Genomic DNA, 27,453 nt, shown 5'->3' with positions numbered 1-27,453 from the left:
ACAAAACAGGACAGAATTAATAGAAGGAGGATTGTAAACACAGACTCAAAATATATAAATTCTTCATATTTGTTTGTTTCCCCCTAAATTTAACATTTTGACTCAAGGTCACAGTGGTTGATCATGTGATTATTTCATACGTTGCCCTGAGTTACCCCAATACCCGCCATTTTATTAAATGAGAAAGACAAATTATTCTTGTTAAAGTGATTAAAGCAGAGGACATATTGGCGTCCCGTAGGGGCAGCACGCCGCGGCGTAGATGATGCTGAGCACGCACAGCTGGCTCGGGCTGATGGCGTTCCCGGAGCCGAAGATGCTGCCGTCGGTGGTGGGCTGGACGGCCGTTACCGTGACGTTGCTGCCGGTCGTCGGGGGCTGAGTGGTGGGCGTGTCTTTGACAGTGAAGGAACGTGACTGGGCGCCCCACTCCTTCAGGGTGAAGACCATCGTCAGGTTCTCGCCTGCAAGGGGGGGGGAGAGAAGAGATGGTGATGTTTCAATTGTAAACAAATTGTCAAACAATCATGAGGTGAGATTTTTCTGCTCCAACTTATAAAGTTAGGCTGAGAAGTTAGATTAATATCTAAGTCACGATCTGCTTCATGTATTCAAAAACTATTTGTCTTTCCTGATTATTCAAAGATTTTTTTAACAAAGTATTTTACTGTGTAAACATTTGAATTTTGAAACCAACAGATATGTTTATTATTGACCAATCTGCCAGTTATTTAAGTGATTAACCGATTAATTGTTCAGCAGATGACTGATATTAAGAAATAGTGAAAGTAACTAATCACTTAAGTGAGCGCCGCCTTTAATGACCTGAATCCAACCCTCAGACCTGTTTCTGCATCAAGACTTTTTATGTGTTTATATTATAAATTCAGAGAGACTTTTAAAACCTGTTTAAACAAAGCAAAACTTAAATAGACAAACAAGTGTTAAGAACATTTTTTAAACATGCGGGTGTGAACGCACCACTGTTGACGATGGCCAGGTCGGTGAAGTTGGCCCAGCAGGAGCTGAACCTGATGGTGAAGTTCCCTTCGAGTCCGTCCACCGGGTTTCCAGCTGCGTCCTTCAGACTGGCGGTGACGGTGAGACTCGTCACGCCCACTGAGATACAGTTTCCCTGGAGACGACAACACACGTCAGGACTCACAAGGTTTAACAGGAGGTTGAACATGGGATAAATATAAATGTGAAAAGCTTCATTTAAGATTAAAAGGCTCCAAATGAAGAATAGAGCTCAGTAACATCAGATTGATCAGCAGCTGCTCGGTGAGATCGAGGTCTCGGCTCCTCACCGTCTCGTCCACGGCCATCAGACTGGGCTGCTGCAGCAGAGGACCCACAAACTGCCCGGCGATGGGGGTCATCATCAGGAGCAGGTCGTCCACGCTGGACACGTAGCTCACCACAGGCTCCTCCCTCGTCACCTCCGCCGTGGCCTCCTGGGATTTAGAGCAGAAAACGCAGCAGTGAGCAGACGTTTAAATCCAAAACAGAGATGTTTGTCACCGTGGTTTTGTCACTGGAGCTTCACCTTGTTCCACTCGGGGTCGGATGATGGGGGGGGAGGCGCGACGACGCCCAGGGAGGAGACGTTAAAGCCGATGGAGCGACTGAGGTTTCCGGAAACTGCGGCTTGGCCGAGATCATCGGCGATGTTCTTCAACAGCTCGAAGTCGGCATCATCTGAGACGACACAGACAGAGGAGAGAAGCACGTGTGAGAGACTTCATGTCAGATAAGTGAAGCCAACTTAGATTGTAATGTTTAAATCTTCACTGGGGGTCACATGTTGAAACCGTCTGTAACCGAACCGTTGGTGGTGTTGCTGGTTTGCTGGACAGGAGGTTTCTGGATCTCCACCTCCACCTTCATGCCCGTCGACCTCTTCCTGCGCCGGCCGTCCTCTCGGATGATGTTTGTGATCCGGATCATGTTTGCAGGAACCTTGAGGAAGGTGGCCAGGTTCTGGATCAGGTTCTCTCCGAAGAACTCGTCGTCGGTCACGGCCGGCATGTCGAAGGAGAGGAAGAGAACCGGGGACGTTCGGATCTCCGCCGGCTTGGAGCCTCTCAGGAGAACCTTCAGCATCTTGTACTCTGTGTCAAAGAAGTTGGAGCCTTCGGTGGCGTTGAGCTGAGGGACGTACTGACCTGAAGAGATGAAGTCAGACAGGATATATGATCACAGGTCAAATGTTGTAAAGGTTCATACACCCAGACACGCCCTAAAGTCTGAGATCACTTTGTGTTGTGTGTTTGTAATCACACAAATAAGAAAACAATGAAATGACAGTTCCTGGACTGGTTCCTGAATGATTCAGTCCCGTTATCTGTGCGTGAGCAGCTGGTACCTGCGGAGACGGGCTTCATCAGGGTGTAGTCCGTCTTATCAGAGTTCCACTTGGCGTTAGTCGGAGGATGGAGCTGGTTGTCGACGTACACATCCAACCGCTGAGGGTTGGAGTAGAAGACTGACACCAGGACGCTCTGCACAGAGTGAAGAACAAAAGGTGTTGGAGAGAAACTGACGGGAGGAGCTGCAGAAATATACGAATGAAAAAGACTATTTGACTGAATCTGAAAATAAACCGATTTTGACATTTTGGGACCAATGAGGATTCAGATATCAGGGAGTTTAAAATCCCTGATATCTGCAGACACAAGCATTGACACCAACATGTCAGTGAAAGGCTCATATCAGATTATTTTTTATCAGCCAACAGATAAATAGGAGTTCATTAGAGGTGATATTTGAAGCCGTGCCCTCTGACCTCGGTGGGGTCAGCGTTGAGCATCATGAGGCGGAGCTTCTGGGGGCTGACGCTGGAGAAGAAGACGTCGAAGGAGTGACCCGTGGCCACGATGCTGTGGAAGAGAGACACCCTCTTCTGGCAGGTGTAGCCGGAACACCACCCCTGATCCTGAGGGCCTGCACGCAAAGACACACAGAGACACACAACTGAACGTGAGACACATTCTCCACGTTACCTCTCACTGATTTCACGAAGACCACCGAGCTTCAGTCCCGACCGTTGAGGAGATCCAGGTATCCGTCTCCCAGCACGGCCACGGGGGACAGACGTCTGGTCTCTGTGTCGGCGTCCAGACTCTCGATCGCCAGCATCCTGTAGTTCAGCCCCGAGCACTTGTAGCTCTGCCACGTGCTCATGTACTCGCAGTCTTTCCGGATTACACCTGACGACAAGTAAAACACAGCATTTGGATTATTTTCAAACTTATTTTCTCTTCGTGGCTGATGTCTAGAATAATTATTAGAATAAGCTAAGTTGACAACTCACCAGAGTTACAACATCTTTTACACACAACGACACACACACACACACACACACAGCTGTTTTCCTCGTAAATGAATATTTGTGTGGACTCTACAGGTTGAACTTGTTCAGATGATTCAATCCTTGAAAAGAACACCAGACAAGTGTACAATGGACACATGGTCACATCTACACGTGTCCAACATGCTTCGAAGGGGGGTCGAGGAGAGAGAGACATCTCAAGTCTCTGAACATTCATCAACTTCTTTTGTTTTTAAGTCCCGGTTACCACCTATTCCAGAAAATCTCTGCACCTTAGCACTGCACCTGCCCATAGCTCTCTTACTGTTTATATTGTTGTTTTATATTTATATTGTTGTTTAATGTCTGAGTGTTGTTTTATGTACAGTGCACCAACCACACCAAGGCAATTTCTTGTATGTGCAAATATACTTGGCAAATAAAAAGAATTCTGATTCTGAAGAACTTAGATCTGCATTCGTTTCCTGTCACCTTTGTTGGGAGCGATCTGGTTCACGGGGATGCGGCTGCCGTCCGGGTTAGTGAGCATGACTTTGGGGATGCGGTAGTCGCCCAGTCCTCTTCGGGGATCCCCCCCCCACGCAAACTCGGAGTGAGGCACCACGGCCCCCACCTTCCCCAGGAAGGAGCCGTCCAGGTCCTTCAGCATGCTCTTCTTCTTGGCATCGCACTCCATGTCCACACAGTCAGAGGGGTTCACTTTACTGAGGCACAGACACACACACACACACACAGACACACACACACACACACACACACACACACACACACACACACACACACACACACACACACACACACACACACACACACAGTCAAGATCAGATTCTCTGTCACAGACTTGTGATGTGTGTAATCGTTTGTTCAAATGTGTTCATGAGGTTAAATCACATATTAATGTAGCAACAGGGAACATAAATATTTTTTGTTCATATTGTCTGCATTTTAAAATAGAAATATAATTTTTGAAATATTGCCCTGTGGTTTCCAGTCCCTCCAGGAACATAAATTCAACCTTTGACCCCCCCAAATCTAATCAGTTAATGTGTGAGTCAAACTGAACATTTTTACCAAATTTAAAGAGATATCATGTCAAAGAGACTATGATTGCAGCAGGACTACTGGACATATAGTATTGAAGTTATCCTTCAAAAATGTTTACCCTCATCGATGCTGCTAAAAATCTTTTATCCCGATGATGTTTTCCTACACTTGACATCTATTGCACTTGTGTCCGTCCTGGGAGACGGATCCTCACATGTGTCTCTCTGAGGTTTCTACATATTTTTACCTGTTAAAAGGGTTTTTAGTAGTTTTTCCTGACTCTTGTTGAGGGTTAAGGGCAGAGGATGTCTCACAATGTTAAAGCCCTATGAGACGAATTGTTATTTGTGAATGTGGGCTATACAAATAAAATTTGATTGATTGATTGATTGATTTTTTTATTTCATTTTTCTAAGTTTGAATCTGTTGGTGCACGTACCCGACATCCGCCCTGTGGATGAAGACCTTGGCGTTCTCCGTGCTGTCGACCATCTGGAGGCCGGACACCTGCACCGGGTGCTGCAGGTCCTCGCTCTTCGGGCTGGTCATGAACATGAAGTTGGTCTCGCCGGAGCAGACGTTTCGGAAGTTGACAAACATCGTGTCTGAGAGGAGAGAGAACAGACGCATGAAGAGATCCACGCAGCAGCAGGCGACGTCTCACACGAATCATTTTAAAAAAAACGACAGCGAACCTTTGACCGTCATCAGGCCTTTGATGGCGTTGTAGTTATTGTTCTTGTTGTGCGGCTTCATTGGAGCTGTGTTGTGTTTAGATGCAAACGTTGGCCAACAGACTCCAGATCTTCCACCTGTGCAGAGTCATGGAGGTAGAAGAAGATGATGTTTCTACATGAGGAAGATTTACTGGTAGTTTCTAAACTTATCTTATCTTCTTCATGTAAAGCCAAAAACATTTAAGACTTTTCAACGCCCGAGGAAACCTTTCGTATATGTTTCTCCAGGCACATCCTTAAATCGAAGCATGGAGATCACAGTTTAGTGTTCTGTCAGAATCAGGGAGTCATGCTTCACCCTTTAGAGGCCGGGGCGCCCGATGGGAACCACTGTTGACGGTGTTGTAGTCACCGCTGGGCAACGTGTCCGAGCAGTTGAAGTTCGGGCTGCTCCCGACAATCAGGGCGCTCTGAGAAGAAACAGGAACATGAGGAATTCGTAGGTTTGACACAACAAATCTTTCAAATGATGCAGAAAAAGAAACTCACCTGGAGTTGAGCCGTTTTATCGGCGTACGCGTGGCTGAGGGAGGGAGGAGCAAAGATGATCCCGAAGACGCCCATCCCGTTGTCCACCAGGGTCACGTCGGAAATAACGATGTTCATGATGGTCTGTGAGGAAGAGAGGGAGCAAGAAAGACGTCTTGATCATGTAGAATAGATTAGCGCTTTTGTTTTATATATAAAAGCAGTAAATCAATGATTTATGGGTTATTCAGCTTTTTCTTTATCCTCTTCCTCTTGAAATCAAGTCTCTGGACTAGGGTTGCAAAATTCCGGGAATATTCAAAGTTGGAAACTTTCCATGGGAATTAAAGGGAATTAACGGGAATATACGGGAATTAACGGGAATAAACGGGAATATACGGGAATTAACGGGAATAAACGGGAAATGTTGTGGGTAATTTACACTAACTGTATTTACCTTGTCATATACAGACATAAATATAAACATTTTGTTGTGTCATAGGCTGATTTGAGCCCTGAGGAAACTTTGGGCACTTGACTATATGCTTCTGCATCGTTGTGTCATTCTTAACATAGGTCTTTGCACAGTATTTACAAATGTACACAGCCTTTCCTTCTACATTGGATGGGGTGAAATGCCTCAGTAGCCCTGCCCTAGAGTGAAGGATGCTGGGAATTATCTGTGCATGTGATGGAAGAATGCACAGTGGAGGGTTGAAACTCAACATGCAGTGTGTGCTGCATTCCATCCATCTTTAAAATAGTGTTTTGAATGATGTTTTTTATTGCTCGGCGGTTAATTTGCGTATTTTTTTATTTTTTCAAAATTCCCAAAATTCCCGAGCTAACCTTCCCATGGAAAGTTTCCGGAAGGTTTCAGGAAATTTACCGGAAACTTTCCACCCCTTTGCAACCCTACTCTGGACACATGAACCCCAGTAGGAGTCAGAAGCTCGTGGTTCCAACCTGGAAGTAGATGGCGTAGTCGTAGCTCCTCCAGATGAAGAAGCCCTGGATGAAGCTGCAGCCGGGCAGACCGTCTTTGTTCAGATAAACTCCGTACAAACCGCCGTGAGCCTCGTTGTGAAGCCACTTCTCGTTGTCGTTCACGCTTCCTGCAAAAGAGAAGCAGGAAATCTCTCACAAATTGCAGGAACAGATGGTTGACAATAAGCTGAATTTAAGCAGCTAGCATCTGAATCCTCAGTGAGCAGTTACCTGGACACGGTTCCCCGTCGATGCGATACGCCACCCGCTCGTAACCCGCCACGATGTTGTGCTGCAGCACCACGTTCGTCCCCTTGTTGACCTGCGAGAAGAGACAGACCCGGTCACAACAGCAGGAAAACACTTTGACGGGTTTGTTCCGGTTTGTTGAGGAGACGGACCTCGATGGCGGCGCTCCACTCGTAGTTGAAGGGCTCCTCTCGGCCCTGGTAGGAGCCGGGCCACAGCGACATGGTCACCAGGTTCCTCCTCACTCTTATCTTATCGCCCCAGATTCTGATCCCTGCAAACACACGCGTGTTGTACGACATGTTTAAAAAGCTCCTACGTTGAGCGCAGGTGCTATGATCTGTATTTTGTTAATAAACGGGTAATAACACTCACCTTCTCCGACTGTGTGGTGGATGATGTTTTCGTCAACGTTCATCTCTTCTGTCCCGAAGACTCCGATGGCCGGAGAGAAGCCGTCGTGGAACGCACAACCCTGAATGTACGACTCGTTTCCTGTAACCTTTAAACACAGACAGACACAACAGACGTTTTTTAATATCAATCAATCACATTTTATTTGTTCAGCCCATGATCATAAATTCCAATTTGTCTCATGAAGCTTAACAAGCTGTGAAATCCTGTATTATAAACATTTGTTTTTCATACATTTTATCTACTGTAAACTCTGCTGTTTGAACAGTGTGTGTGTGTGTGTGTGTGTGTGTGTGTGTGTGTGTGTGTGTGTGTGTGTGTGTGTGTGTGTGTTGCTCTACCTTCCCCAGGTTCAGGAAGGACACAGAGTAGCGAGGGTCGGTGAAGTCGATCCAGCCTTCCTGACCCGAGCGGTGGAACTCTACATTCCTGATCTGAGCTTTGCCTTCAGGGAGAAAAAAATATAAATGATGTGTTTAAGAAGATTAGAAAAAACAAGTATATATATATATATATAATCTATCAAGGTTTTTACAGACCTTTATAGTCGATTCCAGCCCAGGAGTAGGTCCCAACCAGCAGTCTGGCTCCGAACGAGTCCTTCATCATGTCCGGGTACTCCTGACCCACGATCTTGATGTTTCTGGTCAGGAGGCCGACGTCAGCAGCCAGCGTGTAGGAGCGAGAAGTTCCTGAGACCGAGTGAGTCTCACCTGATGAACAGATGGACAGATACAGAGTCAGTTCTGAGACCGGCTCTGAAAACTGTTCAGCTTGTTTCAATAAGATCTGGTACAAAATAAAGATCTATAAAATCAGACCCCTCAGAGTCAGAGGGACATTTTCAGAGATGTTGTTGATTGTTGATGAAGTGGAAATATGGAGGCAGCGAAATGTGTGAATGCAGGTAAATAAGATTTATTAAAATGAACAGATCTCTGTACTGCTCTGCTACTGGTTTGGTATTTGTATGTTGTCAGATGTTTCCATTTGACCTTTTCTTGGTTTTACTATTTTTCAATAAAGTTTAGTCTATTTTTAGTCTATTGTCCTTAATTGGAACACATTAGTTAACCACCACAGACATGTAAATGAATTCAAATGTAAAGGAGAGAGACTCTGAGCTGACCGATGTGAGTGTGGGTCAGAGAGCTGTTCAGGGTCAGGGTGAGTCCATCGGCCGACACGGCGCCGATGTGGCGTTTCTCCGTCTCCCAGGCGCTGTAGCTGCTGGTGGAGATGAGAACCTCGTCTCCGACCTGCAGGCGAACACCGAGGGACACGTGGGAACAAAATCAACTCATTGACAAGCGATGAAACTGTGATTCCATTGGCTTTAGGTTCTTTCACATTTCAACACACGACACAGAGAACAGGAAACCGACCTGCCAGTCGACGGACTTTGCCAGCGTCAGCGTGTTGGATCCAGCCGACGCCGTGGCAGCGAGCTTCGTGTGGTAGACATTATGAGGTTGTCCATAAAGCTCCAGGGTTCCAAACACACCTGATGTAGGAGAAACACAGTCAGCTCGTTTCAGTTTAACAAAGCTCGATCAGAGTTTCTGTGACAGGAGAGAAGCATGGTCTCTGTTGGTTCAGGTGAGAAGTTGACCCTCACCCAGGACCTTTGACCCCTGGTTGGGTCCGTTGGGCAGAGGCCAGTCTGGAGTGCGGTGGTTCCCTCTCAGCTTGATGAGCAGCTCCCCTCGGAACGGTTTGTCATCCCAGCCGGCGATCAGCCGTCCGCCCTGAAACAGCAGACGTCACCTCGATGAACACACGTTTCTAAACTGCACCTACTGCTGGATTTTCTATAGGTGGCGCTGTCTTCCTTTCCCTCTAGGTCATGGTGAACTTGTTACTTGTTCTGGAACATTAAGGCCTTCAGGAACTTGCACATTAGGTTATTTATTCTCCTTTAGTTTTCTATTTTCTTGTTGCATTTGCACCATCCAGGTCTACAAGAAGCTAAATCGATGAAACTTCTGATTTATTATTTGATCTGTGAAATGTTGAAGGACTATTTAATGATGCCGATTTGGTTGTTGTGTCTAAAACCTAAATTAATTCAAAGGACTGTTGTGTTGTCACCAGGGAATGTTCAGGATTTTTGTATGAAAATGACTAAATTGATAATTAGATGATAACAACAGTCACTGATTAATATAGACAAAGTAAACATAGCATGTCTAGGACTATAACTGCAATGTAAGGTCAGACATAACATCTGAAACCACCTGATTGACGCCAAACAAGATATATGTTAAAGTGATAAAGTGAAGAGAGAGATCCTGGACTGCACGGACCTGGATGGAGATGTAGACGGCGTCGATCACCACGCTGCTGAACACCGGTGCAGATCGAGCTGTTCTGCTGGACGAGCTGTTGAAGCTGTCGGGGATCTCCAGAACCCCGATGACCGTCAGCTTGTTGAGTTTGGGAGTGTTGCTGTCCAGGACCACCCACTTCCCTGTGGAGTCGACATTACGAGCATGAGAGTCTCAAACAGACTTATGTCAAAGAGTCTCTGTCACTGACTGATCCAACATGTCACCGGACATGACTGAAAGTGTGGTTAAAGGTCAATTGTCCCGGGAAGGAAATTCTGACAATAAATGAAATCTCTTTTCCTCCAGATATACATTTACCTGCTGGGATGACCACATCAGCGCCATCTGCTGGTGCAGTGAAGTTATTTTCAGCTGAAGTTGACCAGAAGGAGGCTTTGGACCACAGACTGGATGGAAACACACACAGAGAGAGAGAACATGTAACACAACAAAGACCAAACCACTGTCAACATGTTCAGGGAAAGAACTGTTATTACATCCAGCAGCAAACAGCTTCAAATCAACACTGATCTGACAGTTATAGTGATTTTTTGTGACTATATTATCGTCCAGGAGTCTAAATATTTGTAATGGAAACAGGTTAAATCTCTTAAATCTTAATGAAGTACTGAACTCTATCAAGGGACAGAAAATAAGAGACTCTTCTACAAGCTACAAGTTCAACAAAATATGTTCGTTGGGCGCTCTCAGACTTTAGTTGGTGATTCACTAGTTTCCGTCGGGGGTTAAACATACATGAAGTCGTCCGGCCGGCCGGTGGGCAGGGGGGCTAGTGTGGCTGGAGGCGGGGGGGTCGGGGGGATGCAGTTGGGGTAGAAGCAGCGGAAGACGGCGAAGTTGACCGCCACATCACGCATGGAGGGGTCAGCGCTGGCACGACGCCGGCGGGCGCTCGTCTTCCCGGACACTGAGGGAACAGAACAACGATGAATGAACATCAAAACTTTGTGGTAAATTCAGCTAAATAGATCCCTGTAACCTGGGTATGAACCAGAATCACATGTTTAAGTATACAGCCCTCATCTTTAGCTTCTCAGTAATTCCTCATTATATTTTTAGTTAGTTCTCTCCCCTAGGGAATGATCTCTGACCTGTTAATGGATAAGCATAGAACATGGGTCTTTGTCTTTCTTCACGAGGCATGTTTTTATGGATACATCATTTCATTCACATTATATGCTTGGACATATGCAGTTGTGTCCGGCTGAACCACGAGATTTGGGATGTTGTTTTGCCTTGGGTCTCAACCTCTCTATATAATGTTTCCTCGACTCCTGCAAAGGCGGGCTTCCACTATTGGCGTGTGGATGTCTCCGGATCTCGAGAGTCCGTCCTGACCTGTAAGACTTTTGTGTAATAAACTTTAAACTATACAAGCAAGTTTTGGGTCCGCGGAGAATTCTTCCTTCAACATCAACTTCACCATCATCGACACCTCTCGGCTGCCCGAAATAGACGATAACTTCATCTGAAATAAAGACACTGATCATCTTTAAAGGGATGAAACTAATTATTTAATTATCTATGAAATGTCAGGAAGCCCGAAGAGTTTCACTTTGATGTAAAACATGAGAAAAAAACGCAAAGAAGTGAATCAGTGAATAATCTGATCTGATAAAAGTGTTACATGATGGATGGATGATCAACAGATTATGAACGTGTGTCTGACCCATGTAGTAGAGGTTGTTGGAGCTGTCGTCGAAGTACCAGTCTCCGTTGTCGTTGTTGCTGAAGCTCAGCGGCGCCGCGGACCCGTTCCTCCGGTCGATGATGTGGAAGCTGTCCGGACTCTGGGTGAAGTTGTGGTTGATGATCAGATATTGATCCGACTGTGGGGAGAAGACACGTGAGAGTGAGTCGGCAGAACGTGGTGATGCATGAACAGAACTCGGACGTGTGTCTTCACCTTGAAGCCGTAGAACTTGGACTGATACGTGATGTTGGTGAGTTGATCCATGTTATCGAAGAAGAAGTTGTACGTTTCCTTGGAGGGCAGCATAGCCATCCAGCCCAGCTTATGAGTCATCCTCTTCTTCTTGTAGGGGACGTAACTGGTGCCTGTGATAGTGAGCACAAGTATTTACTGCAGTTCCCACAAATCACCAGCAGGGGTCGACCAAGACAACAGGTGTGGTAAGTTACTGTGTGTTTTAATACCGTGGGAGTTGGTGAAGACGGCGTCCTTGGCCTTCAGCGAGCTGGGCGTGGGGTTGTTGAACGCCAGGCGGTGGAAGTGGACGCTGGGGTCGCACACGGCGCCGGGGAAACCCAGGCTCCACTCGGCGCTCTGGGAGCAGTGGGCGGGGTCCAGCAAGCCGCTCATGGGAACCACTGTCTGGTCCATGGTTCCTGAAAGAGACGAGTGTCGGGGACGGGAGTTTAGTGAGGACGCCTGGAGCCCGAGTCGAGATAATGAATGAAGACCAGAAATCTTTGAAAGATAGCTTGTGAATGGAGCTTTTGTCTAGAGACACAACAGTGGACGGGTTTTATTACGATGTAAAGACCTTTCTTTGCTCATCTACACACTGACAGAGCAACGACACACTTTGACCACAGAGCTACAACCTTCACACAGAGTTCCATTCATGTGATTTACTTCATGTGAATCATAAAGGTAGACAGTAGTGCTGAAGCCAGGGTCCCAGTGTCTGTGTGTGCACTATGTCATGCATTATATACTTCCAAAGGGAATATCTGCAGTTTTTTTAAACATTAAATATAAGTAAATATTTATAAATAATATCCCACTTATTCGTGGTTCATTGTTTGTACTTCCTGTGTTTACTCCACTCTGCCTCAGTGGAGAAGTGAAGAGAAATAACAGGATAGGTAGGTTGAAAGTAGCCTGTAATGTCTCAGGATACTCCTGAAGAAACCCAGGAGTACTAGAGCCAGTGAGTTGTTTTGTAATGTGGGTCGAACCACCTTCATGGCCTTGCTGAGGAACCTAACTTTTAAGTTTATGAGTCGGCTGGAGCGCTCGACAAATCTAACAATTGATCTTATGACCGACCCTGGCCGCAGCTCTGTCAAATACACATCCAAGATCTGGGAACACTGGCATGAGTGCCTTTTTTAGCCCTTCTTTCCCTGTATATTTTTTATGTAATGTATTGATTGTATGTATTGTTGTTGTTTTTCTCTTTGGGCCTTGAGCCTGTATTAAAGTTTATATATAAGAACAGTGTGAGTGGACTCAGCAGCATGTGAGCTGTGGAGGAACAGATCCGTACCTGTGAGGGATCCGTCCGTGTCCTGCAGCTGAACCTCGTGCTCCCACCTGAACCTCCCCTTGTTGGGGGAGTTAAAAAATCCGATGCCTGCGAACTGGACCCTCCAGCCGCCGCAGCCGTCCACACACGTCCCGTCGATGGAGGTCACTCCGATGGCGGCACAGGAGCTGCGGTCGAAGTTGATGAACTTGGTGTTGAGGACACTCATGCCGTCGTCGAAGGGGGGGATGACACCTCGGCCCGAGCAGTAATCGCTTCCCAGTCCGAGCTCATCCACGTGGCCCACGATGGTGCTGTTGGACACCGTGGCCCCCCCGTCCTCTCCGAACCCAGACACCATCCCTGGAATGATGCGCTTGGCTTCGATGCCGGCCTTCTCGTTGTTCACCATGAGGAAGTCCCAGAACTGCACGGCGCCCACGTTGACCCACTCGGCCCCCTTCTCGCAGTTCCAGGTGGTGAGGGACTTGAAGACTGCAGGTTCGGGGGTCTTGGAGCGGCAGCCGCCCCCCTTCATGGGGAAGTAGTCGGCGAAGATCCAGATGCCGAACCAGCCCTGCGAGTGCACGGTGTTGTTGAAGAACTCGCCGAGAGGAACCTTCTTCTGGCAGATGTTTGAGTCGTAGGACGGGCCGTCGGGGTGGGTGTGCATCCGGTACCAGAACCCGAAGTGGGTCCCGCCGGCAGCCGCGTTGTGCCGGACGATGTTGTTGGGGTTGGTGACCCAGTAGGCGGCCGGGGTGACGTCGTCATTCAGCAGGCTGGTGCTCTGCTTCACGAACACGGCCAGGTTGTACTGCAGGATGTTCTCCGTCTCGATGCCGTCCTCGATGAAGAAGGCCCCCCCCATGATGTCGTAGATGACGTTGCGCTCCACCAGCAGCCGGTGCGTGTTGTGGATGGTGACGGCTCGGTTGTACGTCTGATGGATCGCACAGCCCCTCACGTACGACTTGTAGTCCACGTTTCCCATCAGGTGCCAGTGGACGGGATAGCGGCCGAGCCTGAAGGCCTGGCCGGCGTTGTAGATCTGTGGGACGAGAACTTCAAATGTTAACGTTTGAAAGGGAAACAAGTTGAGACAAAAGGGAAACAATGAGAGTGAAAGTATTTTTTAAGTAGGCAAGACATTTCACCTCAATATGTTCGAGTCGGCCGATTACGAGGTTCTCATTGGGTCTGGGTGCGTGGAACATGATGCAGCCTCCGAACTGATCGCTGCCGACCTCCTCTCCAAACCGGCCTTGGAAACAGGTTTGAGTCGCAAACTCACCTGAAGCACAACCAGAGAGAAACTCTTCAGACCACAAACCTTCTTCAGCCTGATTAGTTCCCACAGACATGCCGACGACACATGATCAGCTTGTTAAACTGCACATTGTAGATCGAGTTTTTATTCTTAAAGGGGACATATTATGAAAAAAACACTTTTGTAGAGCTTCTACACGTTAATTGGGGTATCTGGCATGTCTACCGTCCCAAAAGCTCTGGAAAAAAACAACTCCCGCGATTTTTTGTGGTTCGTCTATGTCAGAAACGAAACCCTAGAGGGCGTTGAATTGGATTACGACCCGAGCCGCGGTCATAGTCTCGCTACACGGCCCGGCTCCTCCAGCCCGGTTACTACGCGAGCTAACGCTAGCCGGCGAGCCGGGCACTCAAAACTGGTCAATCTGAGGAGGCCTGTTTTAAATGATCCTTGAGGTATTTTGACCAAATAAGTTACAGACATTTCATTAAGACCCCAAGGAACCATATCAACTGCGGTAAAATGGGCATAATATGTCCACTTTAAGTCAATTTCTTCAGACGCTATTTTCTGGTTCCAGTAAAAATGCAACTATTTGATTTGCTATTGATAAATCATTGATGTTAACACCACGGAAAAAGTGATTCTAACTGGAAAATATTGTGAAAGTTACAGTGAAAAACATTTAGTCTCATTTAATGTGAAATTCAATGTGATAGCATTTAAAAATAAACCCAGCACCTGTGTTGAAGCCGTCAGGACAGGCTTCGATCTTGTCCTTCCACTCCTCGTGTTCGGCCCCCCGGACCACCACGTTCCTGCTGAGCAGACCCACCTCGGCCCGGCCCTCGAACACCGTGCCGTCCGGCAGCGTGACGCTCACCCCGAGGTGAGTGAACTTCAGCGGCTCGGTGAGGGTCAGAGTCTTCAGGTCAGAGGACACAGAGGCGATGAGTCTCACCTCGTTCTCTCTCTGACTGTGTCTGGAAACACAAAGTAAACCACGATGGATTCAAATGTACTACTTTTATCTTCAGTCGACGTTTTATTTTGATAGGACCTTTTTGTTATTTTAACTTGAAAGTTCGAAACAGGAAGTTCACTCGCGGGCCGAGTTCCACTCAGACACTTTTCTTTCCACAAGACCTACAAGCGGCGGCGTGTGTTCTAAATTGTGATAAGTGCTGCTGCTGTTGTTATCTTTGAAATATTGGAGTTTGTTTAAATGAAGAATCATTGAATAACATTAACTTTATTTCCCCTTTTTAATAAATCATTTTGTAATTAAAGTATCTGTATTCTGTGATTATTTGTGCATATGTATGTGAATACAGCTGGATTATGATAGCCTGTGCTTGAACTTAAAACCCTTCATTGTTAATTATATAATCATTAATATTAACTATTGAGATTATTAATTTAACATGTATCAACTGAGACTGATATTTATAGTTTGACTCGTTGGTCCCTGTAACCAGGGTGGTGCCCCGCTACGATAGGTAATAATTACAGATTGTATCATTCTTAATTGATAATTTTATTGTTGTCATTAATTATTTTACTATTCTTAATTGATAACCTTATCATTTTTAATTATTTTTAATAAATAATTTTTATTATTTTAATCAAAATTCATGATAATTAATAATTAGCCAACGTCAAGTCTACTACTATTGCACAACATTGCTGTGAGAGAGATGTAAATGATTTAATGAATAAATATGATACATATCACAGCTCTTCACAAATCTTTATTGTCTTCAAAGAAAATATTTTAATGGGTGGATGAATGCTAATAAAGATGATTGTTTTACTGCGCATGTATTTAGTTTTCCCACCAAAACTCACACATCTAAGGGAACACATCTTTTTAATGTGGAGTAAAACATGAAACTCTCAGTTTTGACCTAAATTGAAGTCGCTGTATTCAACGATCAACTCTACTTTGTACATGTGTGTGTTTGAGAGGGGGGGGGGCTCTACCTGTCTCCGGTGGACGCGATGACGATCTTGGCTCCAGCCTTCCAGGTCACCTCCTTCTTCAGGGTCAGCGTCTTGGATCCGCTGGTCGCCGTCTGGGCCAAGTGGGTCCAGGTGACGGGAACAGGGATACCTGGAGAAACAGGTTGTCAACAATGACTTGCTCCTGGGAGGGTGGGGGGGGGGCGGGTGGAGGTGTCACCAGTAATAACTTTGCTGCAGGACACACAACTCAAATTACTTCTTCATCTTAACATTACGTGACACGGTGACATGTAATCTGGGGTTTTGGAGTATTTGGGTCACGGATTCTAACTCATCCAGTTTGTTTAAATGTTTGTATTTGTGGATCTATGGGAGACGATGATTGTGCGTTAATGTGTGGTGCGGTTTTGTGTGTCTGTATCTTGAAACAGCAGATGATGTAAAGTTGGAGCTTCATTTTCATTTTTGATTAAAATCCAGACGCTGGGTGTTCATATATCTAATGAACTTAATACTAATTTTTTCTTTTTGCATTGGGCATTGTGCATTTCACCTTTTACTTCACTTTTTATAGCTTTTATCTTTCATATATTTTTATATAGATATGTTTATGTCTAAATAAATGCTACCTTGTATAAATATTAGAAAAAGTGAGTAAATAAGAAGTAAATAGTGAGTAAATATATATTGTTTTTTTATTATTACTATTGTTTTTCTTATGTGTGGTGTATTTATTGTGTTTTTATGTTTCTATGTTCATTGTTTGCACCAATAACCAGAGCAAATTCCAGGTGGGTGTAAACCTACTTGGCAATAAATACTTTCTGATTCTGATTCTGATTCTAATGGGTCGGTGTGTGTTTGTACCATGGAGGTCCAGCACTCCCTCTCTGACCGCCAGCGTCTTGGTTCCGTAAACAGGAAGTTCAGGCGAGCGCTGGTTCCCGTGCAGCGTGATGGTGGCTTGATGCTGGAAAGGCTCCGCCTCCGTTCCGACCTGCAGGCGCCCGCCCTCGGTGATGAGGATGTTCTCCGCCTGCAGCTCGATGTCGGCTTCGTCAAACACCAACGTTCCTCCTGAGATCAAAGCATCAGCAAGTCAGACAAGTAACACTGAGACATCAAGGGAGGAGTGGCGTCTGGTGTGGAGCAGATACACATAGATATATATAAAGACTAGATGTCTCGTTCAACGGAGCCAGACGTCACCACATGGCGGCCATCTTGCCAGAGGTTGCTCGCTCTCGGTCTGGTTTGTTATCAACGTCAGAGATGTAGTTATGACACTGCATAAATTATTAAATTTTTTAGAAAATAACAAAATTATTCATAATGTATGCAGTGTCATATCTACATCTCTGACGTTTATAACAAACCAGACCGTTTCAAAATCGGTTGAAAATTGAGCAAGTTATGGTTATTTACCACTACCAAGACAATGTTATGGGTGAGTGAGCAGCCTCTGGCAAGATGGCCGCCATGTGGTGACGTCCGGCTCCATCGAACGAGACATCTAGTCTTCATATATATCTATGGTGGTAAATAACCATAACTTGCTCAATTTTCAACCGATTTTGAAACAGTCTGGTTTGTTATAAACGTCAGAGATGTAGATATGACACTGCATACTTATGAATAATTTTGTTATTTTCTAAAAAATGTCATAATTTATGCGTCATAACTAGATCTCTGAGGTTTATAACAAACCAGACTGTTTCAAAATCGGTTGAAAATTGAGCAAGTTATGGTTATTTACCAACACAATGTTGTGGGTGAGCGAGCTGCCTCTGGCAAGATGGCCGCCATGTCCGGACGTCCGGCTCCGTTGGCCGGCAACACAGACGAGACATCTAGTCTTTATATATATCTATGCAGATACATGTCTGTGTATATAATATTATTTATTATCCCATGGACAGAATTCAGAAAATGCTCCAAAAAAAGCCATTTTCACTTCTGAGATGAGAAAGGAAGAAACATCTGACATTAAAGCAATTTTAAATAATTTATGTCTGTTATTTCAAATCCATGACAGAAGTGAAGACCTTTGATGAGAAGCATCTTCAGCACGGGGGTGCTGGCGTCCAGGAGGATGGTCTGTCCTTTGGTGATGACGGCGAACGTGCCCCTCTCTGGGGGAGACAGCCCCCCCCACGTGAACCTGGACGACCACACGTCGATGTAGAAGAAGTCTGCGTCGTCCTGAAGAGAGAGAGACGAACACCGGATGAGAGACGCTGTTGATGTGGACACGAGACAGACAGGATGTGACCTCATCTCTCACCATCATGGCGATGCCTCGGTCTCCGACGCTGACTCGGACTTTGGTTTCCTGCGACTGCCGCTGGGCGCCGGTCACACAGACGATGTGCGTGACGTTCGTGGACCGGACGTCGCACACGGAGCCGGCGATGGTCACGTTCACTTCGTTCACGTTTGTGCTGTGAGATGAAGGAACGTGACAAATGAAATATCAATATATCAACAGATAGATGAATAACCCTATAAACATGTTACCATAAAACACCACATAATAATAAGAGAGCAGCACATTAGATATATTATTTTATATAATACCTTTCCGTAACATACAATATCGTACTATAAAATAACAATAATATATACCACACAAAATAATGTTTGCAGTATTTACTACATTATCACCTATATGTTACAATATGAGTTGATCATTATAGATTCACGTTTGTGCTGTAAGATGAAGGAACGTGACAAATTAAATATCAATATATCAACAGATAGATGAATAACCCTATAAACATGTTACCATAAAACACCACATAATAATAAGAGAACAGCACATTAGATATATTATTTTATATAATACCTCACTAACAATATCCTACTATAAAATTACAATAATATATATATCGCACAAAATAATGTTTGCAGTATTTACTACATTATCACCTATATGTTCCAATATGAGTTGTTCATTATAGTTTTATGTTATCATAAAACACCACATAATAATAAGAGAACAGCACATTAGATATATTATTTTATATAATACCTTTCTTTAACATGAAAGGGTTTTTAGTAGTTTTTCCTGACTCTTGCTGAGGGTTCAGGACAGAGGATGTGACACCATGTTAAAGCCCTATGAGACGAATTGTGATTTGTGAATATGGGATATACAAATAAAATTAGATTGATTGATTAAACATGCTATATCCTACTATAAAATAACAATAATATATACCACACAAAATAAGGTTTGCAGTATTTACTTCATTATCACCTATATTTTACTCTATGAGTTGCTCATTATAGTTTTATGTGCTATAGATATAAAATAATAATATAATGCTATCATGTGCAGGATTGTAATATTCCACAATAAAAAAGAACAATATTTTTTAAAAGATACTATGATTTTTTTAATATAACATATTACATTTAAGTGAAGTTATCTAAAGGTATGAAAACCAACAGATTAACAGATGAAGAATAAAGTGTTAAAGGTAGTGTATGTTGTGTATGCATATATAAAGTTGTGCATTGTAGTTTTACCCGTTTGTTTTGTTAATAATGATTTCATAAATGTGATTATATGTCTTCACATTAGTCCCATTGAATAAAGACGTCCTGTGTGACAGGAGGAGTTGTGTCATGCAACCTGAGTGTTTCCCTCTTGGACCTCCACTCTGGGTGTGTCTGTGTTTTGTGTGTTTGTTCCCTGGAGGGGGAGGAGCTCCTCTATCGCACCTGAAACCCGAGCCGCTGATCGTGAGCCGCGTGCCGCCGGCCGTGCCGCCACGGCGAGGAGAAACCTCGGTGATCTGTGGCGTCAGCTGAGACTTGTAGGTGAAACCGTTTGAGATGTTGACGGCGTCCAGCTCGTTAACCACGGCAACCACACAGCTGAGCTCTGACTGTGTGCCTGAGGGGAGACGAGACAAGCACACGCACAGAGACAGACACACACACAGACACACACACACAGACACACAGGCAGACACACACACACAGACAGACAGGCAGACACACACATGCCACAACAGAAGGATGGGACGAGTTAAGATGCGTGCACAGAGATGACAACCAGTCGGAGCTGTCAATCATTCTTCCTCTGTGGTGAGAAGCTGACAAGGACATAGTGTGTCTCCATCAGACCATGTGTGTGTGTTTGTGACTAAAGGCGACACAAACCAGTAAGAACACATTCTATGGGAATGTGACGTCAGCTCTGACATTTGAACCCTTTCAGCTCTGAGTAGATTTCTCTCTCAGGTCCTGTTGAGAAGCCTCGGACTGAAACAGCTCATATTTCTATTATATATCATTTCATCAGAAAACTGTCTGATAAGTTCAAATCGTCTTATTGTCTGTGTCGTGTATTCACTAGAGTAAATGATTTTAGCATGTGTTTAAATATAATGACAGGTTTATATTTATGATGCTTCTTTTCGTGACTCTCAGACATTCCCTAGAAGTAGGTCTGTCCCTCTTTGGAAAAACCTCTGACCAGCTAATGGATGGCTGAAGAGGGAATGTCCTTGACCAATGTGTCTTCATGTTCGGACACAAAACACGTCCTTCGAAGGCCCCAGGTGGGGTGACATGTTACCCGAAGTCAGGGGCGGAACTAACCTCTCTATATAATGTGTGTGAGACCACGGCCGGTCAGATTTCACTATTTGGCCTGGGTGATTTCTCCGAGTTCTAGAGCTCGTCTAGCCTGACGTTGTCATACTCATTATTCTAGTCAGAATATGAGTCTGAGACCGCTCCATTGGGCTGTGATTATGGGGCGTGTTTCAACAGAACCAGGAAACAAAATGCCTCTTCGCTCAATTGGATAGACCTACAACCAATCAGAGCAACGTAGTATGTGACGTATGTCAAGCGACGCAAAGTTGTTGTGAGTTGTCTGTTTCACGAGTTTATTTACTCTCTAAATAAATCAATGGAAATGCTGCTAATGCCGCTCGTATATCCACCGGAGGCAAAGCCCCCAGGAAGCAGCTGGTGACCAGGGCTGCTTGTGAGAGCCCCGGCCGCCGGCGGCGTGAAGAAGCCCGCTACGGATCTCTCTCAGAGCCTCGGTCCCGGGCCGGTCCCGGTCCCGGGCCGGTCGCGAGGCTCTGAGAGAGATCCGTCTGTCATGGTTCTGCAGGAGCCAGCGAGGAGGAGAAACGGCAGCTAATCGTTTTACACTTCCTTGTTGCTCCAACATTAACAGCAACAGCGTCCCAACTTGTGTCTTTTTTGTCTCATATGACTGCTTGTGTGGCTGCAGCATCGGGGCCAGCTGATACATTAAACTTTTTATGAATCACGTAGGAGGACGGTAAAAACATCTGTTCGATCTACAAATGCCTTGATCACGTTCCTCTGTTCCTCTTTCAAAATGAATGCGCTGTCGATGTCTCTGAAACAGACTCGATGGCAGCATTGACACATCTCAGCTCATAGATATAAACACTATATATGTCTATGTCTCAGCTCTGCAGGCAGCGCTCTCTGGTGACGTGGTTGATTACGTCACTGTAGATCATCTGTCAATCATCGTATAAAGCCCGCCCTGACGATTTGATTGGTCCGGTCAGCTCCTGATCGGCCATAGTTTCTCCCCAACGGAGCGACTCCAGACCGAACTTCCCGAAACAACAAATGTTGTGGGCGGGGCTAAGTTCGTCTGGCACCCAGGCTAGAGCTCGTCCTGACCTGTACTACTTTTGTGTAATAAACATCATTATACTTCTAAGTACTGGGTCCGCGTTCCTTTCCTTCAACATCAAACTTCTACAACACAGCGACCTCTCGGCCGACCAGGATACACTTCATCTGTTTTATCTTGGTCAAATAAAGAAGAGTAGAACGACTAGACTCACTGTTGTTGGACGGAGACAGGCAGTAGAGACGCGTGGACGTGGACATGTCTCTGTCCACGTCACACGCCCCCCCGCAGACGGTCACGGTGGAGTTGTGCGGGTCGAAGCCGGAGCCCCGGACGCTCAGCCAGGCTCCGCCCCCATAGCTGCCTGAGGACAGACGAGAGATTAGATCAGAGAAACACTCGAGGGTCATCAGAGTTCACAGCCGGGTGTCTCCTCTCACCCTGGTCGGGCTGCACGCTGCTGAGAGTCAGCTCGTACGTGAACGTGACCCCGGACAGGGCGTGACCTTTGACCCGGTGACTCAGCATGACCCCGTACGTCCCCCCGGGGTTGTCCCCGGCGGTGCACGTGACCTGCGTGTCCGAGGCCGCGGACACGTCGCAGGCCTCGTGGTTGATGGTGACGGAGAGGAGCTGAGAGTCGTTTCCAAATCCTGAACCCGTCAGCGTGAGGACTGAACCGCTCGGCCCTGTGGGAAAACAACCAGGGGGGGGGGGGGGGGGGGGCAGGAGGCCGGGGGGGGGGGGGGCACAGGGTTAGATGGAGGCGTGTTTAACAAGCAGCACGTGAAGAGGAGGAGGATAGTTTACCGGTGGTGGGGCTGACGGAGCTGATGCTGGGGGTGTGGTTTGAGGAGTAGGTGAAGCTGAGCGGAGGGTACTCCACGGTCAGGACCCGGATGCTGACGGCCACCGGCCCCTCGCTGTGGGGGGGCGTCAGGCAGCGGAGGACCCCCGGCGTCGCCTCCTGGATCTCGCAGACTCCGCCTCCCACCGTCACGCTGGTGTTCCCGGGAGCGAAGCCGTTTCCCGTGAGGACGAGAGGAGTTCCTCCGGCCGTGCTGCCGGCGCCGGGGCTCAGGGCGGCCTGGGCCCGGCTGCTGAGGGGGGGGTGGCCGGCGGCGAGGCCTCTGCTCCTCACGATGACCTTGACCGGGTGGTCTCCGGCCGGGAGGGCGTCCACTCGGACCGAGATGTTGGCGTCCGACACGGCGGTGACTGCCAGCTCGAAGCTGCCGGCGAAGACGACCACATCGTCCAGTCGGCTGCCGAACCCGGAGCCGGAGACGTTCACGGCCGTGGGACCAGCGATGGCGTCCGGGGAGACGGCGGTGACGGTGGGCGTGACGGAGGAGGAGTACATGAAGGAGCAGTTTGAGTGACAGGAGCTCGGGATCCGTCCGGTCTGGAAGGTCACGTCCCCGGCGTGCGGCTGCGAGGGCGCGGTGTCGCACACGATGCGAGTGTAGTTGACCGACACAAACGCACACGCCTCGCCGGCCGCGGTCACCTGACCCGCGGAGAAGCCGGAGCCGCGGATGGAGAGTCGGGTGTGGCCCTTGGTGCTGCCGAGGGGGGGGGACACCCAGTCCACCGTGGGCAGGACCACGAAGCGGCGGGCGAGCTCGGTGGGCACGGCCACGATGGCGGTGCCCAGGTTGTTGACTCTGACGGACACGGGGAGGGCGACGCCCACGGCGAGCTCGCTGCCGGCGCCGAGGCGACAGAAGATCTCTGACTGAGAGCTGTTGATCACATGACACGGCTGGTCGCCCACCGACACCTGCAGACACACAACCAGGACTCACTGAACACTGAGGAGCAGGACTCAAGACTCAGAACAACACAGAGAGAATCATTCGGTTAAGAAGAGACAGATTTTGACTATTGACTACTTGAATCCTTTTAGAATTCTTGACTTTCATTTAGTTTTTTGAATTTTCTCATCTGAAATATTCTTGTTTTTCCTTTCCTGATGTTGAGTAATCTTAAAACCACTTTTAATTAGCTTGTTAAACTGCTCTAACTGCTCTTGTTTGTATTCACTACTTCATTTATAACTTTGCTTAAAAAGGTTCTTAAATAACATTTCTTATTATCATCATCAACAAATAGATGGAGAGATGCTTAAGACTTGAGTTTGACTGAAAAAAAACGAAACATATTAAGGACTCACTTTATCACTGAGGAACCGAACACAGCCAGAGTCATTCGGTTAAGAAGAGACAGATTTTAACTATCGACTATTTTAATCCTTTTAGAATTCTAAACTTTCAGCTGGTTTAACATTTTCTCATCTGTAACATTTGTATTCTTGTATTTCCTTTCCTAATGTCGAGTGATCTTCAAACCGCTTTTAATTGGCTGCTCTGGTTTGTATTCAATACTACATTTATAAATTTGCTTAAAAAGGTTCTTTATTAATAACATTTCTTAATATCATTATCAACAAATAGATGGAGAGATGCTAAAGACTGGAGTTGGACTGAACAACACGAAGCATATTAAGGACTTTAACTCTGAGGAGCCGAACTCAAGACTCAGAACAACACAGAGAGAATCATTTGGTTAAGAAGAGACAGATTTTGACTATTGACAATTTGAATCCTTTTAGAATTCTTGACTTTCATTTAGCTTTTTGAATTTTCTCATCTGAAATATTCTTGTATTTCCTTTCCTGATGTTGAGTGATCTTCAAACCGCTTTTTAATTGGCTGCTCTGGTTTGTATTCAATACAACATTTATAACTTTGCTTAAAAAGGGTGTTTATAAATAACATTTCTTAATATTATTATCAACAAATAGCTGGAGAGATGCTTAACACTTGAGTTGGACTGAACAACACGAAGCATATTAAGGACTTTAACACTGAGCATAACTCAAGGCTGAGAACAACACAGCAAGATTCATTCGGTTAAGAAGAGACATATTTTGACTATTGACTATTTTAATCCTTTTAGAATTCTTGACTTTCATTTAGTTTTTTGAATTTTCTCATCTGAAATATTCTTGTATTTCCTTTCCTGATGTTGAGTGATCTTCAAACCGCTTTTTAATTGGCTGCTCTGGTTTGTATTCAATACTTAATTTATAACTTTGCTTAAAAAGGGTGTTTATAAATAACATTTCTTAATATTATTATCATTATCAACAAATAGCCGGAGAGATGCTAAAGACTTGAGTTGGACTGAACAAAACGAAACATATTAAGGAGCCCAGCAGGGGCGAGAGTCATTCGGTTAAGAAGAGACATATTTTGACTATTTACTAATTTAATCCTTTTAGAATTCTTAACTTTCATTTGGTTTAACATTTTCTCATCTGTAACCTTTGTATTCTTGTATTTCCTTTCCTAATGTTGAGTGATCTTCAAACCGCTTTTAATTGGCTGCTCTTGTTTGTATTCAACACTTCAATTATAACTTTGCTTACAAAGGTTCTTTATAAATAACATTTCTTATTATCATTATCAACAAATAGCTGGAGAGATGCTAAAGACCTGAGTTGGACTGAACAACACGAAGCATATTAAGGACTTTAACACTGAGCATAACTCAAGGCTGAGAACAACACAGCAAGATTCATTCGGTTAAGAAGAGACAGATTTTGACTTTTGACTATTTTAATCCTTTTAGAAGTCTCGACTTTCATTTAGTTTTTTTAATTTTCTCATCTGAAATATTCTTGTATTTCCTTTCCTGATGTTGAGTGATCTTCAAACCACTTTTAATTGGCTTGTTAAACTGCTCTAACTGCTCTTGTTTGTATTCAACACCTCATTTATAACTTTGCTTAAAAAGGTTGGTTTATTAATAACATTTCTTAATATTATTATCAACAAATAGCCGGAGAGATGCTGAAGACCTGAGTTGGACTGAACAACACGAAGCATATTCTTGTATTTTAGTGAAGAGTTAGTGTAACAACATTGTATTTATTCATTCATAAGCTACATGATTAATATTTTGAAAGTACTTTGCTGTTACTGCATTTTAAACGTTCACATTAATGAGTGATTTTAAAACCCCGGCTGACCTCGTTAGCGCAGGCGGTGTCGCTGAGGCCGCTGCCCTGGATGTGGATGAGCTGGTGATAGGTGCCCTGGTTGGGAGAGATGGAGGTGACAGTGGGGGTGGAGCAGGGGGAGGTGCTGAAGGAAAAGCCTCCTGAAGTCTGATTGGTGCCGGGGCACTGGGGCGTGGCCACACACTGAGGGGCGTCTCTGGCAACACGTCGGGAACCTGGAGGGAAGTTATGGTCTTTTATTTTGAAATACAGAATCAAACCTGGGCTTTTTTACAAGTTTCTGAGTCAGAGCTCTTCTATTTGATTCACGTCTGTATATTTACCTCCCGTCACGTGTCTGGCTTCGACTCCTCCCACACTGACGGACACCTTGCCGCTCTGCTGCTGCCGGGCCTCGACCTTCACGACCCCCTGCAGCCGCTTGGCGTTCGCTCCGTCGATGTAGCCGCTGCTGTAGTAATACACGCCGGGGGCAGTGAAGCGGTAGCTGAAGTGTCCTGAAGAGAGAGAGAGAGATGGAGAGAGAGACTGTAATTATCTCACATCGAACCATGAAGCGTGCTCGGTGTGGATTTATTAAAAGGTGTGACACATAATGAAGTCTGCATCACATTCCCTGTGTGTCACGGCAAATGTTTAAGGGCTGTTTGATAATCTGATTTAAACGGAATGAACCGTCTATCAGCTAGGGAGATGATGGACCATAATGCATTGCAAGTAAGCGTGAGCTGCATGTACGATAAAGCTTCGCTGTTATTTCATTTATCTTCTTATTCTGCGAGATTCTCACATGTGTTTGTCAGTTTCTGAGACATTCTGGGAAACGAGAAATGAGAATAACAAATAAAAGACTAATCTAGAAATTAGTACATGAAGCATTAAGTACTCAAAAGGCACTTCTGGCAAGAATGAGTGTTATAATATGGGAAATATATTTAAGTGTGTATTTACAGACGTCAGTATTCACGATTGAAAATCAACAATTACTATATGTTATATCACCTCAATATTAACATCTATGTACCACTGCAGATTGTCCAAAACATTTCCTTGTTCTTTCATTCTCATATTCGTACAGACGACATTGGTCTTCAAATATATAACAGGCTATCTACATTTAAATGTAAAATACAATATTATTAATTAATTCCTATCATAGAAAAGTCTAACTCTGACATATATTTGTCACCAAAAGGAAAACCAGGCTTCCAGGACCCGACCATTGCTAAAAGATGATATTAAACAGTATCAAATATTTTAAATAGGTAATTTCCTCTTCAGGAACTCAGTGAATGAGGTGTTTTTCCTGCTGAACTCTCCATAGAACCTCTGTTGAAAACGTGTGGTTCTACCTTTGCTGGTTTTGGGGTCTCCGCTGGTGAATGCTCCTCCTTCGTAAGCGGTGCCACTGGGGCTGGAAACGCTGAAGACCCTGTATCCCACCTTCTGGAAGGCCGGCGCCTCCCAACGCCACGTCACCGTGTCCCCGACCAGCGCCGTGACGGAGGCGGGACTCCAAGCGTAGCCCTGTCCGTAAGCTGGGACACACGCAGGCACATTTAAAGTTACTGACAGACAGATGAAAACACACACAGGAGATTTCATTACTTGAGGTTAAGCAACGTGTAATTTAAATACTTGTAAATCCTATTTGAAATGTGGCTTATGATGGAAAAACACAGCTCAGACTGGTTTGTTAAATCTCTTTCGGGACAGTTTCCAGGCGCCGACACGTTTAAGCTGCAGGTGAC

At 45.5% G+C, this 27,453-nt stretch overlaps 1 protein-coding gene across 1 annotated transcript in view; it reads right to left on the bottom strand.

Moving 5' to 3' along the window:
- Positions 1 to 210: 210 nt before the first annotated feature.
- pkhd1l1.1 (PKHD1 like 1, tandem duplicate 1) overlaps positions 211 to 27,453 on the bottom strand; it is a 43,608-nt gene continuing 16,365 nt past the window's right edge. Inside the window, exons 35-76 of the mRNA XM_061093395.1 lie at positions 27,055 to 27,240; positions 26,026 to 26,199; positions 25,712 to 25,917; positions 22,486 to 23,458; positions 22,116 to 22,364; positions 21,890 to 22,039; positions 19,761 to 19,935; positions 18,319 to 18,475; positions 18,080 to 18,236; positions 16,902 to 17,111; positions 16,053 to 16,182; positions 14,811 to 15,052; positions 13,957 to 14,093; positions 12,821 to 13,850; positions 11,742 to 11,933; positions 11,491 to 11,642; positions 11,254 to 11,413; positions 10,320 to 10,491; positions 9,882 to 9,970; positions 9,540 to 9,703; positions 8,852 to 8,981; positions 8,619 to 8,737; positions 8,363 to 8,492; positions 7,773 to 7,946; positions 7,575 to 7,678; positions 7,195 to 7,321; positions 6,972 to 7,093; positions 6,802 to 6,892; positions 6,550 to 6,698; positions 5,605 to 5,727; positions 5,414 to 5,525; positions 5,074 to 5,190; positions 4,818 to 4,983; positions 3,806 to 4,038; positions 3,048 to 3,212; positions 2,789 to 2,946; positions 2,369 to 2,504; positions 1,830 to 2,168; positions 1,550 to 1,701; positions 1,311 to 1,454; positions 982 to 1,135; positions 211 to 464 (exon numbers count right to left, since the gene is read on the bottom strand). Coding sequence (XP_060949378.1) covers positions 211 to 464; positions 982 to 1,135; positions 1,311 to 1,454; positions 1,550 to 1,701; positions 1,830 to 2,168; positions 2,369 to 2,504; positions 2,789 to 2,946; positions 3,048 to 3,212; positions 3,806 to 4,038; positions 4,818 to 4,983; positions 5,074 to 5,190; positions 5,414 to 5,525; positions 5,605 to 5,727; positions 6,550 to 6,698; positions 6,802 to 6,892; positions 6,972 to 7,093; positions 7,195 to 7,321; positions 7,575 to 7,678; positions 7,773 to 7,946; positions 8,363 to 8,492; positions 8,619 to 8,737; positions 8,852 to 8,981; positions 9,540 to 9,703; positions 9,882 to 9,970; positions 10,320 to 10,491; positions 11,254 to 11,413; positions 11,491 to 11,642; positions 11,742 to 11,933; positions 12,821 to 13,850; positions 13,957 to 14,093; positions 14,811 to 15,052; positions 16,053 to 16,182; positions 16,902 to 17,111; positions 18,080 to 18,236; positions 18,319 to 18,475; positions 19,761 to 19,935; positions 21,890 to 22,039; positions 22,116 to 22,364; positions 22,486 to 23,458; positions 25,712 to 25,917; positions 26,026 to 26,199; positions 27,055 to 27,240 — 8,504 coding nt within the window. The remainder of the gene's footprint in view (positions 465 to 981; positions 1,136 to 1,310; positions 1,455 to 1,549; positions 1,702 to 1,829; positions 2,169 to 2,368; positions 2,505 to 2,788; positions 2,947 to 3,047; positions 3,213 to 3,805; positions 4,039 to 4,817; positions 4,984 to 5,073; positions 5,191 to 5,413; positions 5,526 to 5,604; positions 5,728 to 6,549; positions 6,699 to 6,801; positions 6,893 to 6,971; positions 7,094 to 7,194; positions 7,322 to 7,574; positions 7,679 to 7,772; positions 7,947 to 8,362; positions 8,493 to 8,618; positions 8,738 to 8,851; positions 8,982 to 9,539; positions 9,704 to 9,881; positions 9,971 to 10,319; positions 10,492 to 11,253; positions 11,414 to 11,490; positions 11,643 to 11,741; positions 11,934 to 12,820; positions 13,851 to 13,956; positions 14,094 to 14,810; positions 15,053 to 16,052; positions 16,183 to 16,901; positions 17,112 to 18,079; positions 18,237 to 18,318; positions 18,476 to 19,760; positions 19,936 to 21,889; positions 22,040 to 22,115; positions 22,365 to 22,485; positions 23,459 to 25,711; positions 25,918 to 26,025; positions 26,200 to 27,054; positions 27,241 to 27,453) is intronic.

This window comes from Limanda limanda, chromosome 19 (genome assembly GCF_963576545.1).
Source record: "Limanda limanda chromosome 19, fLimLim1.1, whole genome shotgun sequence".
In the NCBI taxonomy this organism is placed as follows: domain Eukaryota; kingdom Metazoa; phylum Chordata; class Actinopteri; order Pleuronectiformes; family Pleuronectidae; genus Limanda; species Limanda limanda.
The sequence above is the reverse complement of the archived record's forward strand: the minus strand, read 5'-3'. Positions and strand labels throughout refer to the sequence as shown.